This window comes from Canis lupus, chromosome 5 (assembly GCF_011100685.1).
Source record: "Canis lupus familiaris isolate Mischka breed German Shepherd chromosome 5, alternate assembly UU_Cfam_GSD_1.0, whole genome shotgun sequence".
NCBI lineage: Eukaryota > Metazoa > Chordata > Mammalia > Carnivora > Canidae > Canis > Canis lupus.
Genome location: NC_049226.1, coordinates 27503534 through 27520906, shown reverse-complemented (window position 1 = coordinate 27520906; position 17373 = coordinate 27503534). Strand labels below are relative to the sequence as shown.

General features: G+C 40.5%; 1 protein-coding gene and 1 long non-coding RNA gene across 31 annotated transcripts in view; one reads left to right on the top strand and one right to left on the bottom strand.

Annotated features, from left to right (window-relative positions):
* LOC111095861 overlaps positions 1–4572 on the bottom strand; it is a 58467-nt gene extending 53895 nt beyond the window's left edge. For 10 of the 13 annotated variants that reach the window (XR_005359388.1, XR_005359399.1, XR_005359389.1 and 7 more), the window contains exon 1: positions 1477–1567. This is a non-coding gene — a long non-coding RNA (uncharacterized LOC111095861). The other 3 variants (XR_005359394.1, XR_005359397.1, XR_005359396.1) reach the window with 3 other exon arrangements.
* Positions 1–17373, top strand: part of LOC119871826 — a 247631-nt gene that overhangs the window by 93511 nt on the left and 136747 nt on the right. For 17 of the 18 annotated variants that reach the window (XR_005359361.1, XR_005359362.1, XR_005359379.1 and 14 more), the window contains one exon: positions 10209–10408. Coding sequence is in view for 3 of the 18 variants with exons in the window: in XM_038536336.1 (XP_038392264.1) it covers positions 10288–10408 (121 nt within the window). In the remaining 15 variants the exon portion in view is untranslated. Of the gene's footprint in view, positions 1–10208; positions 10409–11573; positions 12310–17373 lie in introns of those variants that run through there. The other variant, XR_005359377.1, reaches the window with a different exon arrangement.

The window sequence follows — 17373 nt, the reverse complement described above, 5'->3', positions numbered from 1 at the left end:
TCAGGAGGGGAGGGCTTGGGGAAGCATGCGTCCCTGAGAGGAACCCCAGTAGATATGAACTGGAGACCAACAGGGAAGATTGTTTATGTGATGGCCAGGCAGAAGGAGGACGCTGAGATTAATAAACCAAGTAACAGAGGTGGGGTCAGAGGTCCAAAATGAACAGATTAGACATTCCGTCTGGAAAAACTAAGTATATACAGGTTTTTCACAGCCCAAGACACAGAGGGAATAGAGGGAGGCACACGCGTCTCCATGTGGTAGTGCTGTGTGGCACTGGCTGTCGGGTTGGCTGCTTCTCTAGGGGTTTCTAACATGAGGATGAGCATGTTGGGCTGGTGATATACACCAGCAGGGCTCAGATCTGATGATATCCTCTTCCCCTATTGCAGAATCTCCCTGGAACTTCGTTTGGGTCCTGGGCCAGACAGTGTCAGGTGTGCATGGAAATCATTCAAGGACTCCTCAAGGTCACAATGATTGTTATAATAACACGAAGACACTAGGTCTTTTTTACTGTGCTGACATTTTCACTGACTGTGTAAGAACAGTGTGGGTAAATCTGCTGGCAACTTCTCACAAATCAAGGTAGGGGTCACACACTACTTATAGTCATTGTACTTCTCATTGCCGTGTAATACACACACACACACACACACACACACGCCAATTTTATTTATGAGTGACCCTGATAAAGCAATAAAAATTACTAGTTTTATTAAATGTTGACCCTTGAGTATATGATCTGTCATTTTAATATTCTGTGTGACAAAGTGAGAACGTGCATAAAGCTCTTCTGTAGCCTGCCAGAGCATGGTGCTTGTCTCTGAGTAAAACCCTAGTGTGATTATTTCAGTTGCTCTCTGAATGAGCCCCTTTATTTATGAAGCATCATTTACTTAAAACTCCAACAGACTGACAAACTATGATTATTCACACTTGAATATTTTGCAGATATTTTCTTTAAAAAATAGAAAAGAAAACCTAACAAAATGAAAGATGAAGTAAACTTGTCCCTTTAAGAAGACAACTGCCAAGGATAAAATCCCAGCTTTTTAAGCAAAAATTAGGTTTTTGGAAAAATGATATCTGCCACCAAGGTCTTGAGAGCCTCTCACTACTTAAAGATGTTTCTCTTGAGATTCATGGCAATATTAACAAATGTATGCTTCAAAATATTGTATAATGAAATGTATCAGCATACGGAAGATCTTTTTAACTCAGTAAGGCATTATTTTTCGAATGGCTTATGCGTGTGGCTACAAAATCAACGGAGGTAAAAGATCCATTCAAAGTGTACAATAGAAAGTAGTTTGCATAATAAGCATCTGATAGATATGAGTTCCTCTTTCCTTTTGTCCTACAAAAATAAACACCCACCCACACGCAGACACATACAATATGCAAATCACAATAACCAGCAATATCATATCCTCCTAGTTATTCTAAAGCTTGCCATGCTCCCATAATACTCACAGCCCCTGTTGTGTGGATAATCTCACAGAAACTATGCCTGTGAGTTTGTTTGCCATATATTACTGATGTGCTCACTCTGCCCCTTTCTGATGTCAGGGGCGGTTGTCAAGGGGGTGGGACCACCAGTTCACCAGTGATCTGGACCTGAGCAGTCAGAGGCTCCTCACCCCCTCCCCTGTCCTTGGAATATCTATTCTTCTTACCTCCCCAGCTTCCTGAAGCTTGTCCCAAGCATTGGGACCATCTGAATGATGTACATGACTGACCCAGTTAAGGCCTCCAAATAAACTTTTAAGATCTGGCAGACAGGTGCAGAGATCTTGTAGATCTACTTGTGGCCGTCCGACACAAGCCTCCTCATCAGAAAGACTCGCTGCCACCTGCCATCCTAGAACGGTCTGCCTGATTTCTTCATCTCTTCCTGTGCTCCACGTAAGGGGCCCATTTTAGATAATACCTGGGAAGCTCCCAAAAAGGCTGCAGACTGGCATGTGGGACCTTCTATCACCGTCCTTCTCTGGCAGTCCAAATAACCAGAGTTCAGAATAATTTGTAAAGGGGGAGATTTACTTTCCTTGACCTTTCCCTCGTACCTTCCAGCAGACACCAGACGCTAGCTACTTCTTGACTTTCAACAGGGCGCTCTCTTTGGATTTAAATCTAAAGTATTCTGTGCCCACAGAGAGAAAATACATAGGTCACTGTTAGAGTAAACCACTTGTTTGCTTTCATGATGCCATAATGTAGACAACTTCGAAATCCCTAACTCCTGCTTAGAAGTGCCATGAGGAAGTGAACTACAATCTGAGAGTGTTGGCTGTTGTATCTCTAGGTTTTTATCATCATTGTTTATACTAATTCATTTATCAAATTATTAATGGCTCAATCTTTCATTTCACTTTGGCTTTGGGAATCTGGTATCTGATCCAAATCCTCTTCTTTAAAAAAAAAAAAAAAAATCTCCTAAAACATGAAAGCCATTGGAGTGCATTGCAAAGCGTCTTTCCCTAGGTGAATAAACATCTAATCTATCCATTAAAGCAATTTTGAAAAGTATCAGGCAAAATGTGTCTAAACATATATATTTTGTGTATTTAACAAGTAAAAATTATAGTAATTAAACATATTCAAAAAAATTAAACATATTCAACTTTTATCTAAGAAAATTCTTAGAGGAATTTATTTTTCGTTTTCATTTTGTGATATTCAAATAAAGCTCAGTTGCTCAGTGTTCTCATTTAATAAACAACCTTTAATATACTTTTAGACAGTTAATGTCACCCTGGGTCTTTTTGTTGTTGTTTTTCTAATAAGTACCTCTTACTCTATTAACCCTTTTTCACATGGGCTTAATTCTATTCATTTAATCATTTTTGTTGCTAGATCTATTTCAAATTTGTTCTGTTTTCAGATATCATTTTAAAACATAAGAGAAAGTCTGCACTGTGCAGATTAAGTCAGGTCCTTCACAGAGGCCAGATACCAGCCAGCCCATCCAAGCCATGCAGCACCATTGTTCTGCCATGGGGCAGTTGGCTCCCATTTGTACTATATTCAAAAATTCCTTCTTCCAGGATACTTTAAGAATAAAGTAAATCAAGTCCCCATGCAGTGCTAAAAATAATGTTAAGGAAAAAAATGAGAATTAGGTCATGACAAAGTGGTCATTCTAGTATTTATTCATTTTAATTTATCATTTTTGGAAGCACGTTCTAAAAGATTACTAAAGACAAGTGTTCTTTATCCTGAGAGGTGCTTGATTGGGTGTTGGTCTTTTGAAACAACACTTCTATCTAATACCACTTCTCATCCCATCTTTTAGACTAGTTCATCTGATTCTGATTGCATGCTACCAAAGGCCCATTTGTGAGACACCTGCTGTGGCTAACAGACTCAGGTCTGCACATGACCTGGAAAGCTCACCATTTATTGTCAGGCATTAGAGACAATTGCTCCAATGTGGGTCAGACCTATAGAAGAAGAAACAGTACCATGGCAGCACTGATATGGGAACGATTATATCTAGGAAGTCACAGAAGAAGCTGGGCATTGAAGAATAAGATGAATCAAGGCATAAAAAGCTATGGGGTCAGAGCTAATAGGGAGTTGAAAACATGAGATATATCTGGGAAAGGAAGAAAAACTCAGGGAATAGAATTCAGTTTGCATAGAAGTAGCAGAGGAATGATAAAATATAGAGACAGAAAAATATGTCAAATATGTCCTTTTTGTATCTATTGCTTGTGAAAAGATGTGAAAATGCAGCTGTACTAGAAACAAAAGAAGAATGGGAAAAAAAAAAAAAGTGGAAAAAAATCCTGGAGAGTTTTTGAGCCACATTGCAAAACTTTGAATGAAATAATAAAGAGATAATAAAGAATTGATGGTAAATTAAAACTCTCTGAGAACACAAGTAACATAGTTAGTGAAGGAGGGAAGAAGACAATGGAGTCGGGGAACAGGATTATCAATTGGGGGAGGCCAGAGGAGGTCTGAGTCTGGAGCAGGTGAAGTTCAAGCAGCCAACAGCCCGGATGGAACAGAACCGACATGATGAGTATACTGTAGTGAAGCAAATAAGAATGAATGGTCACAGCAGATGCTACAAGTGACCTTCCTCCTCTCTCCTCAGCATGCACCCTGGGCCAACTTCCAAATGCCGGCACCTCTGATTTTACCTCGGAGTTGTCCCTGAGCACCAAAGCCTGTTCTGCTTACTTGGTGGGTGGACTAGAAACATCGATGTGTGGTAGCCCTCAGGATCAACCATCCCTCAGCCCATGGCTGATGGGAATGTTTGGATCATTAGTTTGTCTCCCCACCTCTTGGGTGGAATAATTCTCAAGTGCTTGTTTCTCCTCTGTCTTCAATAGGATAAAGGTCCAAGAGTCCACAGTGGTCGTGCATGTTCCATTGGGTCCCTTCCATTCCTTGTATTACTTACCTTTCTCCATTGGTGTCTCCTGGGATCACTTCCCAAATATTCTAGTCATGTTCCAATTATTGGTTTTTAGGATCTGTTTTAAGGAGAACCCAAATTAAAAAAGTTAGGCTGGAAGTAGTCCTACAGATCCACAGATTGATGTGCTAACAATGACCCTGTTTCTAGGAGTAGGTCACTAATAATTCCATTGGAATTGCTGGAGATAATTCCTGGCATTCTTCTACATCATAATTACTAATGCTTTCTCCTGAGCAGAATTAAGATGAAGGGGCCTGAAATGGGGATATACGCTGTATTAGTTTTTTTACTGCATCCATAACAAATCACTACAAACTTCATGACTTAACACACATTTGTTATTTTTTATTTCTACAGGTTAGAAGTATAATATGGATATCACTAGGCTATCAGGTGTCAAGAGCTCTGTGTCCCCTCTGGAGGCTGTCAGCGAGCATCCATTTCCATGCCTTTTTTAGATTTTAAGAGGCCACTTTCATTCCTTGGCTTCCTTCTACCTTCAGAACCTGTAATATGGCCTGTTTCTGACCCTTCTTCCAATAACCATATTACCTCTGACGCCAGCTAGTTAAAGTTCTCTGCTTTTAGGGACACAGGTAATTAGATTGATTCCAACCTGATAATCTAAAATAATCTCTCTACCTTAAGGTCCTTAACTTAATCACATATGTAGATCCCCCTTCTGCCATGTTAACAATTTCTGGAATTCTGGGGACTAAGATGGGCACATCTTGAAGGGGCATTATTTTCACCTAGCTCACTGGCTCATGGGAAAAAGAAAGTATGTAAGAGATGTGAAGACAATAGTACTTAAAAAGCTTGTGTGGTTTGTTTGTTTAACTGCCATCAAAGCATAGGAGGGAAAAATTACAGACTCAGGTCAGGTAATTAACAACTAAGGGTAAGCTGTGAAGAAAGAAGACATCTATGATAATATTTAGATATACCCTGTTTCCTGCAGGTGGAATATGCGGCTGGAATCTGATCATGATAGAAGCAGGGTTGAATTCATAGCCCCAACAAGTATTATAGGAATAAGAGTGTGATAGAGGAGCATAAGTGTGTATGCACCTTAAAACCTTGAACATCCAAATTCCCTTAAAATTTCTGGGTCTACAGGAATGAGTGGACCATGTGGCTGTTGGAAGGCATCAGGTACCTGCTGGCTCTGGGCGGGGACATCCGTTCCTTGCCACATGGGCCTCTCAATAGGAGAAGTTACAACATGGCAGCTTATTTACCCACATAAACTCTAAGACGGTAAACGTTTTTTTAAGCTGCTAAGTTTTGGGATAATTTGTGATTCAGCACTATATAACTAATAGAATGCTCAAAAGAAAGCAAATTTTATAGATAAAGCACTGAACAACAAATAAGTATAATAAGACCTCCACCGACAGGCAGGCAGTCTTTGTCCTTGGCACTTCATGGCTCTTGAACCAGTCCAGTGAACTAGTCTGTGGGATGGTTACAGTGCCAGCGATGAAGACTACACACTGGGATGACAGCACAGCCTCCTCTCATCTAGACTGACAAGGCTGTTGTCAATGATGACTGTAGGAGCAGGCAAGATCAGAGACAGCCTTCAGTGCACCACAGCTGCTTGTGGCCACTAACCAGCTACTTAGTGGCATATTGTTCACATCGGATCACGTGTGCTTTATCTTTACTGAGACTGATGTGTTTTCTTGGAATGAGTTTGTCTTCACCTATTCAGGCGTCACTATCTCAGGCTCACATAATATCTGTTTTATGATCATGGATTTTCCTAATGTGGTCTTGGGCTAATGGACCTATTTGACAGTAGAAGAGATATGAAAAATAGGACAATGAGATTTGTTGGTCCTATGTCATACTGTATCACTTAGAAACGGTTTTCTAATAGAACATTAGAATGACTTCATAAAAGCTCATTTGAATTGAGCTCTTTGGGTGAATCTTTGTAGGACTGGAGTTGAAGCCAGTAGCTATTATATGGTGCTGTATCCTCAGTAGTAGAATAGATACCTCTGAGATTAGAAGTACGAGTACAGGCTTTGTGCTCAGCGGGGAGTCGGCTTGAGGATTCTCCCTCTCGGTCAGTCCCTCCCCCTACTCATGTGCGTGTACACATTCTCTCAAATAAATAAATAAATAAATAAATAAATAAATAAATCTTTAAAAAAAAAAGAAGTAGGAGTACATCTATCTCTTTTGCCATCACTGTCAGTCATTGACTCACTTGGGTGATTTTTACCTCCTTTTCTCTGAATAACTCTCTAGAATTCTGGTTTTGGAGGGAGGATGCTCATACTAGGGACCCACTACAGTTCCATCAAACCTAGAGATCTAGAGGTTCTATCAGAAGTGATTGACTTATTAAATTGAATTATATTGAATATTATTATATTGAAGTGAAAGATTGCTGCTCTGCTACTGGATTGGAGAGGAGTGTGTCTAGATCATGTAACTTTGTGAGATGGCTGAAATCAGGGATGCTGAGTTTCTCTCATGCCTGGTGATAAATATAAATGGGCAGTTGCAGCAAGCCTGGTCTGAAAAGGCATGGTAACCAGGATGAAGATGTGAGTTTCCTGTCAAGGATGAAGATCTGGCCTCCTCAAACAGCAGAATTGTTGGCCAAGGATTAGTAGTATCTACAACAGTCAGTAGAAGAAGGAGATAATGAATGTCAGTTATACCCTTGGGACCCATTGGTGCAACAGAGACAGTAATAGTGAATATAAGAAAATAAAAAGAACTTTATCTTTTTAAATTTAATTTTATTTTTTTATTCTTGAGAGACACAGAGACAGAGAGAGAGGCAGAGGCACAGGCAGAGGCAGAAGCAGGCTCCATGCAGGGGCCTGATGTGGGACTCGATCCCAAGACTCCAGGGCTACGCCCCAGGCCGAAGGCAGTCACCAAACCACTGAGCCATCCAGAGATCCCCTGAAAAGAACTTTAGATAGAATCTGAGTAATGTCTAAGCAAGATTCCCAAAGCTATCACCGGCAGACATCTTGGACATTAAATTTTGGCAGTGATAATAGTGTTCTCTATCAAATACTGTTTTATTTTCCTTTTTCTGAACCCACTCTTGGTACCCCTGGCAGAGTGACTGGGTTATGACAGTGGGATGGCAGTGAGAGTTATATAGGCTGGTTATGAATAATCTTCCATGGACTCATTCAGTCTCTTCTCCCCTGCCATTATGAGCAGGAAGGTACCCGTGTCTGATTTTATGCCCCACAATGGAGGCCCTTCCCTGACTGGCATAATTTCATTGAGTCAACAACAAATTATTAATATGTTAAGCCATTAAAATTTCAGGAATGATTTGTTATCACAACATAGCATACCCTAACCTGACTATTATTACTGAAAGAAGAAAACAGCAGGAGGAGGAAGAGGGAAAAGAGAAGAGGAGAAGGGAGAGGAGGAGAAGCAGCTCCTCAGTAGATGGACATACCAGGATGGACACAGAAGAAAATTTAATGAGGCATCAAACATTGACCTCAATTCTCTCACAGGGAAAGGCAAAGGGATAAAGACATGATGTAAGAGGACATTTACAGAGAACTCCGGAGTTTCCAACAACACTTAATGTGTGTTCAGGAGAAAGAGTGGAGATAAAAAATCTACAACAAGAGAAAATCTACAACAAAAGAAAATCTCTTTTCTATAGAAGAGAGAAAGAAACGTCTGTGCGGAGGCCTGCCTCCGGGCTCACATGGACAAGGACCGCCGAATGGCCAACAGACCACAGTTGACAGGAAACAAAGAAGGAGGTGAGGAGAAAGAGCCACCAGCTGGTTGGAGCTGAGATAAAGTTCATCTTGATTTCAGAATTGAGTTACTCATTTTAAGAACATGTGAAAACATTGGTGGCGATGCAAAGGGAGAGTGTCTATCAAGAAAAAGAAAGAGAATAATGAGATAAATAGGGAAAGAAGCAGAGGGAGGGGCCCTCGGTCACCTGGATCCTTGGGAGGTTTCTGGTACGTGCATGTCCTGGTTGTGCTGGGTTTTCTTTTTTTTTTTTTTTTTTTTTTTTTTTGCTTTTCAGATATTTTATTTGCTCCTTGCACATATATATATATTTTTTTTCCTTTTTTTTTTTTTATTGGTGTTCAATTTACTAACATACAGAATAACACCCAGTGCCCGTCACCCATTCACTCCCACCCCCCGCCCTCCTCCCCTTCTACCACCCCTAGTTCGTTTCCCAGAGTTAGCAGTCTTTACGTTCTGTCTCCCTTTCTGATATTTCCCACACATTTCTTCTCCCTTCCCTTGTTTTCCCTTTCACTATTATTTATATTCCCCAAATGAATGAGACCATATAATGTTTGTCCTTCTCCGACTGGCTTACTTCACTCAGCATAATACCCTCCAGTTCCATCCACGTTGAAGCAAATGGTGGGTATTTGTCATTTCTAATAGCTGAGTAATATTCCATTGTATACATAAACCACATCTTCTTTATCCATTCATCTTTCGTTGGACACCGAGGCTCCTTCCACAGTTTGGCTATCGTGGCCATTGCTGCTAGAAACATCGGGGTGCAGGTGTCCCGGCGTTTCATTGCATTTGTATCTTTGGGGTAAATCCCCAACAGTGCAATTGCTGGGTCGTAGGGCAGGTATATTTTTAACTGTTTGAGGAACCTCCACACAGTTTTCCAGAGTGGCTGCACCAGTTCACATTCCCACCAACAGTGTAAGAGGGTTCCCTTTTCTCCGCATCCTCTCCAACATTTGTTGTTTCCTGCCTTGTTAATTTTCCCCATTCTCACTGGTGTGAGGTGGTATCTCATTGTAGTTTTGATTTGTATTTCCCTGATGGCAAGTGATGCGGAGCATTTTCTCATATGCATGTTGGCCATGTCTATGTCTTCCTCTGTGAGATTTCTGTTCATGTCTTTTGCCCATTTCATGATTGGATTGTTTGTTTCTTTGGTGTTGAGTTTAATAAGTTCTTTATAGATCTTGGAAACTAGCCCTTTATCTGATATGTCATTTGCAAATATCTTCTCCCATTCTGTAGGTTGTCTTTGAGTTTTGTTGACTGTATCCTTTGCTGTGCTGGGTTTTCTGTGCCTGCAGACCTTCCACACTGTGTCTTTCCAGGCCGTGTGTGCCCTGCAATCAAAAAGCAGCGTCTAGAATTCCCCTGCACGTTTCTCAATTGCACCCCTACCTGCCTCCTCAGCTGTGTGTCCTGTCGCTTTCGTCAGCACAATCCTCTTCACTCATTCCTAATACTTCGCCCCTTCCTCACAGAGGAAGCCCACACTTGCCCAATGCCGTTCTGTCTCTGCTTCTGCTTCTGCCTGAAATGCCTCTTTCCCTTCATCCACCCAGCAAATTCACACTTACTCTTTAAGGATCAGATGAACTGTATTCAACCTGCCTGAGAACTTTTCCTGTGCTTTGAAGGAGACTTCCTTGCCCTTACCATGTGAGGTCTGGTGTTGACACATGATGAAAGTGCACTGGGCAGGGAGGCCTCCCCTTGGCTGCCCGTGTGCGGTGCTCCCTGGGCTGGCCGTACCTGATGCAGGCTCAGCCCGCTCCTTGTTCTCTGCTCCTCTCTCACTGCCTGTCTCACAGTGCGCAGCCCGACTGGCCCACAAACCCCGACTGAGGCCATGAAGCAGCAAGATGGGTTGTTTGCCCTCAGTCACACGCCATCAAGTCTGGGCATGGTCACCGTGTAATTTCATGAGATGACTGAAATCATAAAACGATTTTAACTTTATTTCATTTTCTTTCATTTATTCATTTAGCTTGATCATCTACACAATCTAAAAGTATTTGGGGTCAGGAGAGCTGAGAGGACGATTAATTCAACAACCATCAAGGCATATGACAGCCCTCAAGGCAGCTCGGAGCCGCTCCACTCACCAGCTGCTTCTGGACGCGTTTGCCAAGTTGCCAGACATTGTGGAAAGAGCAGTTGCTTCCCATATGACATCTGTGATATCAGGTGGGTCTCACCACGTCCTTGTGCTAGGCCAGGCACTCCTAGGCTCTCCTACCATTTTCTTCAGTTTGTGAACTAAAAGCACATTATATTTTTTTCTCTCTCCCGTAACAGTCCTGGTTGCTTGGCCTTCTTGCAAATAAGATTCAAGAGAAAATTATACATGGCATATGTCTATTTTGAGGAGGCCAAGGGCACTGCCTATTTTGGCATTTTACAGCAAATTTAATCTGTAGTAAAGGTATTGTCCCAGTTAGGAGTTTATAAAAATGTAAGCTAATCTCACACTCACATGCTCACACACACATACTCATAAACACAGGCACACACGCTTACACACACACATACACAACCTTTTTGGCCTGAATTTTACATTATTTTACTGGAGTGAAAATACATTTCTAAAATCGTATGATAGTAGGTAACACTTGTTCAAGGCCTTTATTTTGCCTTAGAAATAGCAGGCCGATTAAAACCAGTAAAGGAATATTTCTTTTGTTATAAATATGCAGCATTTTGTTCAGAGTATTTTGTATTTTGTTCAGAGCATTGCTCCAAATTTAAACATATAGGCCTAAATTGCATTCCCAACCAATTCAGCTTGTTTTGAATTGAGCTTTCCAAATAGACTGTTCAACCATCAGCAGCTCAGTTTTAAGAAAAGAGCAGAATTGCAAGGCACGCTAGCACATGGGTATTTGGTTGACCGCTGAAGCTGAAATTGCTTTCATGCTTCTCTTCTCACTCATCAAGGCAGCAACAAGCACTCGGTTTGTGAAAGCGGAGGAGACTTTATTACGTTATTCTACTTTTTTAATGGCATCATTTACATACAGCGAAATTCATCCTCTTTAACCGATAGTTCTACATTGTGACGAATGCATGAGCAAAGTCACATTCCCATCAGGGCATCCGAAGTGCAGAAAAGTTTCCTGCATCCCGTGGAAAGCACTGGTGTGTTTTCTGATCCTCTGCCTGTCTCTTCAGAATGTAACGTAAATGACATTGTGTTAGGATGTAGCTTTTCCACTCTGCCTTCTGGGACTTAGTATAGTGGATCTGAGTCTGTGCATGTTACAGAGTCTCTCCATAGTGTATTTTCTTTCTGTTGCTGACCAGTATTTCATTATGTGGATGTGTTACACTTTGTTTATTCCCTATTTGACAGATATCCCAGGTTGGATAGTCATGAATAAAGCCTCTCCAAAAATCCACCTCCAGGATATTGTATGAATAAAAGAGATTCTCTCTCTTGGGTAGATAGGAGTGGGCCTGTTCTCTTGCATTGTAAGTTTATGTTTATAAGAAACTGCCAAACGGCCTCTTGCCTGATTCCAGTCTTGCTGGTGAGCACCCAGTGGAGGTTCATGAAGAGGAGCTTTAGAGCCATGATGAAGAACCTGTGTATCTGTGGCTGCGGGGGGCTCGTCCTGTGGAGCTTACACTCACCCGCACTCTGCCTTTAGAAATGTGTAAACCAATGTAGCTGAATTCTTCATGCTTTTAATGGCACCTGCTGTCTTTTCCTCCCATGTTCTACCACAGATAATCCTGGGCTCATGTCCCATCCCATCCAGGGAACTTCTGTCTCTCTTTAGATTTCAGTCTACTTTTTTGCCATGTAACCCCAGCTTTCTGGTAGATTCAAGAAAACATGTGATTCTGTAGTCTGTTCTTTTCTTGTTGTTAATGGGGAAGCAATGTTCCTTCCAGTTTTCTCCATCCCAAATGGAAGCTTAGCTAAGCGGAGGTTTTTTAATGAGGCCAAATTATCATTTCTGATGCTCTTAAGCATATTTAAATGAACAATCTTTAGGTAAGTGAGCTGCCCAGTGAAGGCGAGCCTTGGCAGAAATGCCTTGAATATTTTAAATGCAAATTAATCTCTCCAGTTTAGTTGTCTTGGAAACCTAAGGAGATATTCTCCAGAGTTGACTTGGAGTTTTGCAAAATATACTGATATAATAAATAAAGAACCACTGTGTTGATCATTGTATATTCACATCATGAAGACAGAGCTGCATATAAAAATGGAGACATTTTGACATAAATTAGCCACTAAGACTTGCTTCAAAAGCTTGTGAGGAAAAGCCATCCTCTTACTGGACTTGTCACCTTCTTGTCATGTTGTCAGTTGTGTGTGATTCCTTGTTTTCTCTTTTCTTTGTGTAGTTCCCCTAATTCAACATCCATGCCCTGATGGTGAACTTCTGCAAATTTTTTAAGGCCCAAACTATCTTGTAAAAATTCCTGCCCCTCCTCTCACCAGAGGCAATGGTGGTTTTGCTTTGGACTGCAATCCACTTTGCACAGATATGTTCCAGTGAAGTGGCAGATATTCTTTATTATTCTCTCTGCCCTTCTTTCTTCATCACAGAACTCTGGTTTTATGTAGGTTTTAATTTTCTCCAGATGTATGACATCTTTGACAAATTCCACTCTCTTTAATTGGGAATAAAAGGGACTCCACAGTCGAATTCCAGCTAAACCCTGCATCTTCAAGGTTTGTCGTTCCTTGCCTCAAACACCAAAAGTCTTCAGGTGCACTTCACAGACCATTGGATTTCCCTCCTCCTTGCCTTGCCTCAGAGCACTGCCTTCTTCTGCAGTCACTTCCTCCCCCACTAACACACTTGAAATCAGCTCTGGAAGCCCTTCCTTCAACAAGCCTTGACTGATTCTCTCTCTGGTTTGTGACGTTGGCCCCAAATATGTCCCCTTTATCATCCCCACCATAACGTGCATGATGGAATTATCATCTGCTCATCTGTTTTCTCTCTCTCCTTGCGTTCGGGGCCCATGAATGCAAAGACTGTCTTCCTCAGCATTATTTCCTCTGCACAATGCCTGCCACATTCAATGAATATTTCTGTTTGATGGTTCATTTAGAGGACAGTACTTTTCCTGAATTAAAATTCATTGTATCAGGAGATTAAAAATATAAGCTGCAGACAGGAAGAAAATATTTGCAAAGATGCAGCTGATGAAAGACTGTTATCCAAAATATACAAAGAACTCTTAAAACTCATTGATGAGACAAGCAGCCTAGGTAAAAACTGGTCAAAATATCCTAACAGACACCCCAACAAAGAAGATGTCCAAATGGCAAACGGGTCTATGAACAGACACTCAACATCATGTGTCATTAGGAGATTGAAAACTAAACTACAGTGACAAACCACTACACACCTATTAGAATGGTTTAAATCTAAATCACTGACAACACCAAATGCCAGCAAGGATGTAGAGCACAGAGAACTATAATTACTCATTAATCAAGGGAATAGTACAGCCACTTGGGAAGATAGTTTGGCAGTTTCTTACAGAGCTAAGCATAGCTTTACTACAAGAGCCCATCGTCATATTTCTTGATATTTATCCAGTATTTTATAAATATATGCCTACAGGGCATATCTCTCATAAATAAACAAAAAAAATCACACAAATAAATAAGTAAATAAAATCTTTTTTAAAAAAGATAAAAATATATATGTCTACAAAAACCTGCACATGAAGATTTATAGCAGCTTGATTTATTCATAATTGCCCCAAATAAGAAGCAACCAAGATTTCTTCAATAGGTGAATGGATAAACAAACTGTTATAGACATAGATTAGAATTTTATTCATTGTTAAAAAGAAATCATGTAGTAAGGCATGGGAAGACATAGAGGAGGGGGGATCCCTGGGTGGCTCAGCAGTTTGGCACCTGCCTTCAGCCCAGGGTATGATCCTGGAGTCCCGGGATTGAGTTCCACGTCGGGCTCCCTGCATGGAGCCTGCTTCTGCCTCTGCCTGTGTCTCTGCCTCTCTCTCTCTCTCTCTCTCTCATGAATAAATAAATAAAATCTTAAAAAAAATGGAGGAAACTTAGATGCATTACTGCTAAGTGGAAAAAACAATCTGAGGAAGTTGCATACAGTTTAATCCCAACTATGTGACTTTCTGGAAAAGGCAAAAATATGGAAACAATTAAAAAAAAAAGTGGTTGTAGAAGAAGAAGGAGGAAGAGGGAGAGAGGAGTGCAGAGGTGAAGCACAGAGGGTTAATGAGGCATGAAGGTATTTTGTGTGATCCTGTAATGCTGGTTACATGTTGTTGTACAGTTTCCAAACTCCATAGGGTATACATCACAATGAGTGAACACTTATGTAAATTTGAACCTAACTACCTAATAATATGTCAAAGTTGGTTCACAAATTACAACAAACATATTACACTAATACAAGGTATTCATAATAGGGGAAGCTGTTGGGGATATGGGAGAACTCTAATTTTTGCTTAATTTTTCTATAAGCCTATAACTCTAAAAATAAAATGTATTAATTTTCTTAAATCAGTGCACAGCAATTTACAAAATATAAGCTCTTTTCTCCCTGAGGACCATGAAAATGGTTTGGAAATGAATAGTGGGTACAGTTTGCAGACCACTGTGTCGTGTACGGGAGAGAGGTAGCTGGTTTAGAACAGCTGCAGCATAGACACATGAGTTATGAGAACAAGATCATGGTTAAAGTCAGGTATGTTGCCCAGACACAGTCTTGCTTTTCATAAAACTTGATTCTCCATGCCTGTCAACATGAGATGGATCATGAGAGACAGAAAACCAAACATCTGGCTCACTGGGCCCCCCCCTCATGACTTTGCAGTCACAAGGGCTTTCCTTACTCAATTTCTCTCTCCCTTTAAACATTACCTCAGGGTGATTGGATGACACATATCATTAATACCACTTTACACACGAAAAGACGCAGGCTTGGGGTACCCGGGTGGCTCAGTCAGTTAAGTGTCTGCCTTCAGCTCAGGTCATGATCTTAGGGTCCTGGGATTGAGCCCCACATCAGACTACTTGCTCAGTGGGGTGGCTGCTTCTCCCTTTCACTTTGCTGCTTCCCCTGCTCGTGCTCTCTCTTTCTCTTAAATAAATTAAATGTTAAAAAATAAAATAGAGGAAAAGACACAGACTCAGAAAAGTTGAAGTTGCAGCAGGACTTGAAACAAGTGTCCGGTCTCTACAGCCTCTAGCTGACCCACGTCCACCCTGTTATCATCATGATAGGTGTAAATCTATGTCTCTTTCTCTCTCACCAGCTACAACATTTTTGGCAAACAATAGACTGTTATATTTTTGCACTGGTCTGGTGTCATGATTTATCTTCCCATGTACGATCTTGTTCAGTATAAACAAGTTCCCTGTCATCTTCTTGCTGCTTCTTTTCTTCTCCTTCCTTCCTCTTCTCCTCTGCCTCCTCCTCCTTCTTCCTACTTTGATAATTTATCTGAACCATTGCATTATGGATTTAAGTATGGCTTGCATATACTGGGGGATATTTAATTATGTAAGTGTTTTCTCCATATCAGGTTCCTTCACATATATAGGAGTTTCATTTAATTTCATTTTATATGAAATTTGGTAATAGGTGGAAACAAGTAATTAAGATTCATATTGGCTCATTTTAGAACTGATATAGGACATTGCCATATAAAGAACAACAAGGCATTTGACTAGGGCATATTCTCGTGCTGTCAACATAGGGGTACAGGGAAGTACTAGGAGACAATCTGAAACGAAACAGGTTAACTGTCCTTGGTAAGTGCCTTACATGTATAGCAGTAGTGTTGAAAAATGTTTTTTTAAGAACAATTTATTTATTTGAGAAAGAGAGAAGGAGTGCATTGGGGAAGGGCAGAGGGAGAAAGAGTCTTAAGCAGACTCCCCGCTGAGTATGGAGCTCAACTCAGGGCTCAATCCCACAACTTATGATATTATGACATGAGCTGAAACCAAGAGTCGGCACTAAACTGACTATGCCACCCAGGCACCCTGAAAATTTTGTAAACAAATGGAGAATTCCCATAGCTCAAACATTTTTTCCCCAAATATATCTTCCAGAGAAATTGGAAATCAAGTAGTTGATAAATGCATCCGTACAATGTATTTGTAAGGGTTGCTGTTTTAAACTCAAACTACTTATGTATACAAACCATTTATATTTGTAATGTAAGCTTTAATTATAGGTTGAGCTAAACTGTACGGTCTATACAGAATATAAAATTACACTAATGTGATCATTATTTTTATGTTGATTGTTAAAATTATTTCACACCAGAGATTTGTTACATTTAACAGGACTGAAATTAGAGTATATCAATTAAGTATATTACCCAGTAATTAAATTGAACTGATAATTGAGTTACTATGTTTATTGCTTTAGGGAAATGCTAAAACCAAGATAATATTCTACCTCGAAAATATAACAATGCACAGTGTGTACCTTTGTTGTGCATGGCCTTGAATTTACATCTCTTATCGCTTATAGTTTAGTATGTCTCCATATTTGTCCATAATGGCTCTCTTGTGTATTCAGTTATGAGTTAAATTAACTAGTACATATTTTTACAACATCATGGAAACAGTGAAACTCTAAGGTTCCACTCGACCAACTCTCAAATCCCTTTTCCTCCTTAAAATGATTCTTCTTACTGCAACCAGTGGCTTTGATAAAGAGAAAAACAAGAGTCTTGGATAATCCAAAATTAGCTCCACCACCAAACCTAGACTGATGGGCAAATCCTAGTCCCCAGAAATGAAAGTTCCCCATTATCCACTATTTCTCTTATGCCTCTGTTCAGTAAATATTTACTGAGCTGCTATTATGGGTAAGGCATCGTTAGGAGCACGTGCATGAACCATAATCAAAACTGAGTCTCTGCCCTCATGGAACTTACCTATCAGTTGGAAGAAGATGGAAAGAAAAGGCAAATAAATGAAAACCATGGCATGGAGTGAGAAGCACGACTGGAAGAAATGTTGAGGCATAAGAGAGTTAGGTTGCTCAAGAATGGTGTCTCTGATGGAGCAGGGGATGGATAGAAGAGAGTGGGAGAGCATTGCATGCTGCACAGGAAGAGTGCAGGAGTCAGAACAATGAACCGTGATCCTAAAGGCAACAAGTATTCTTGGTAAG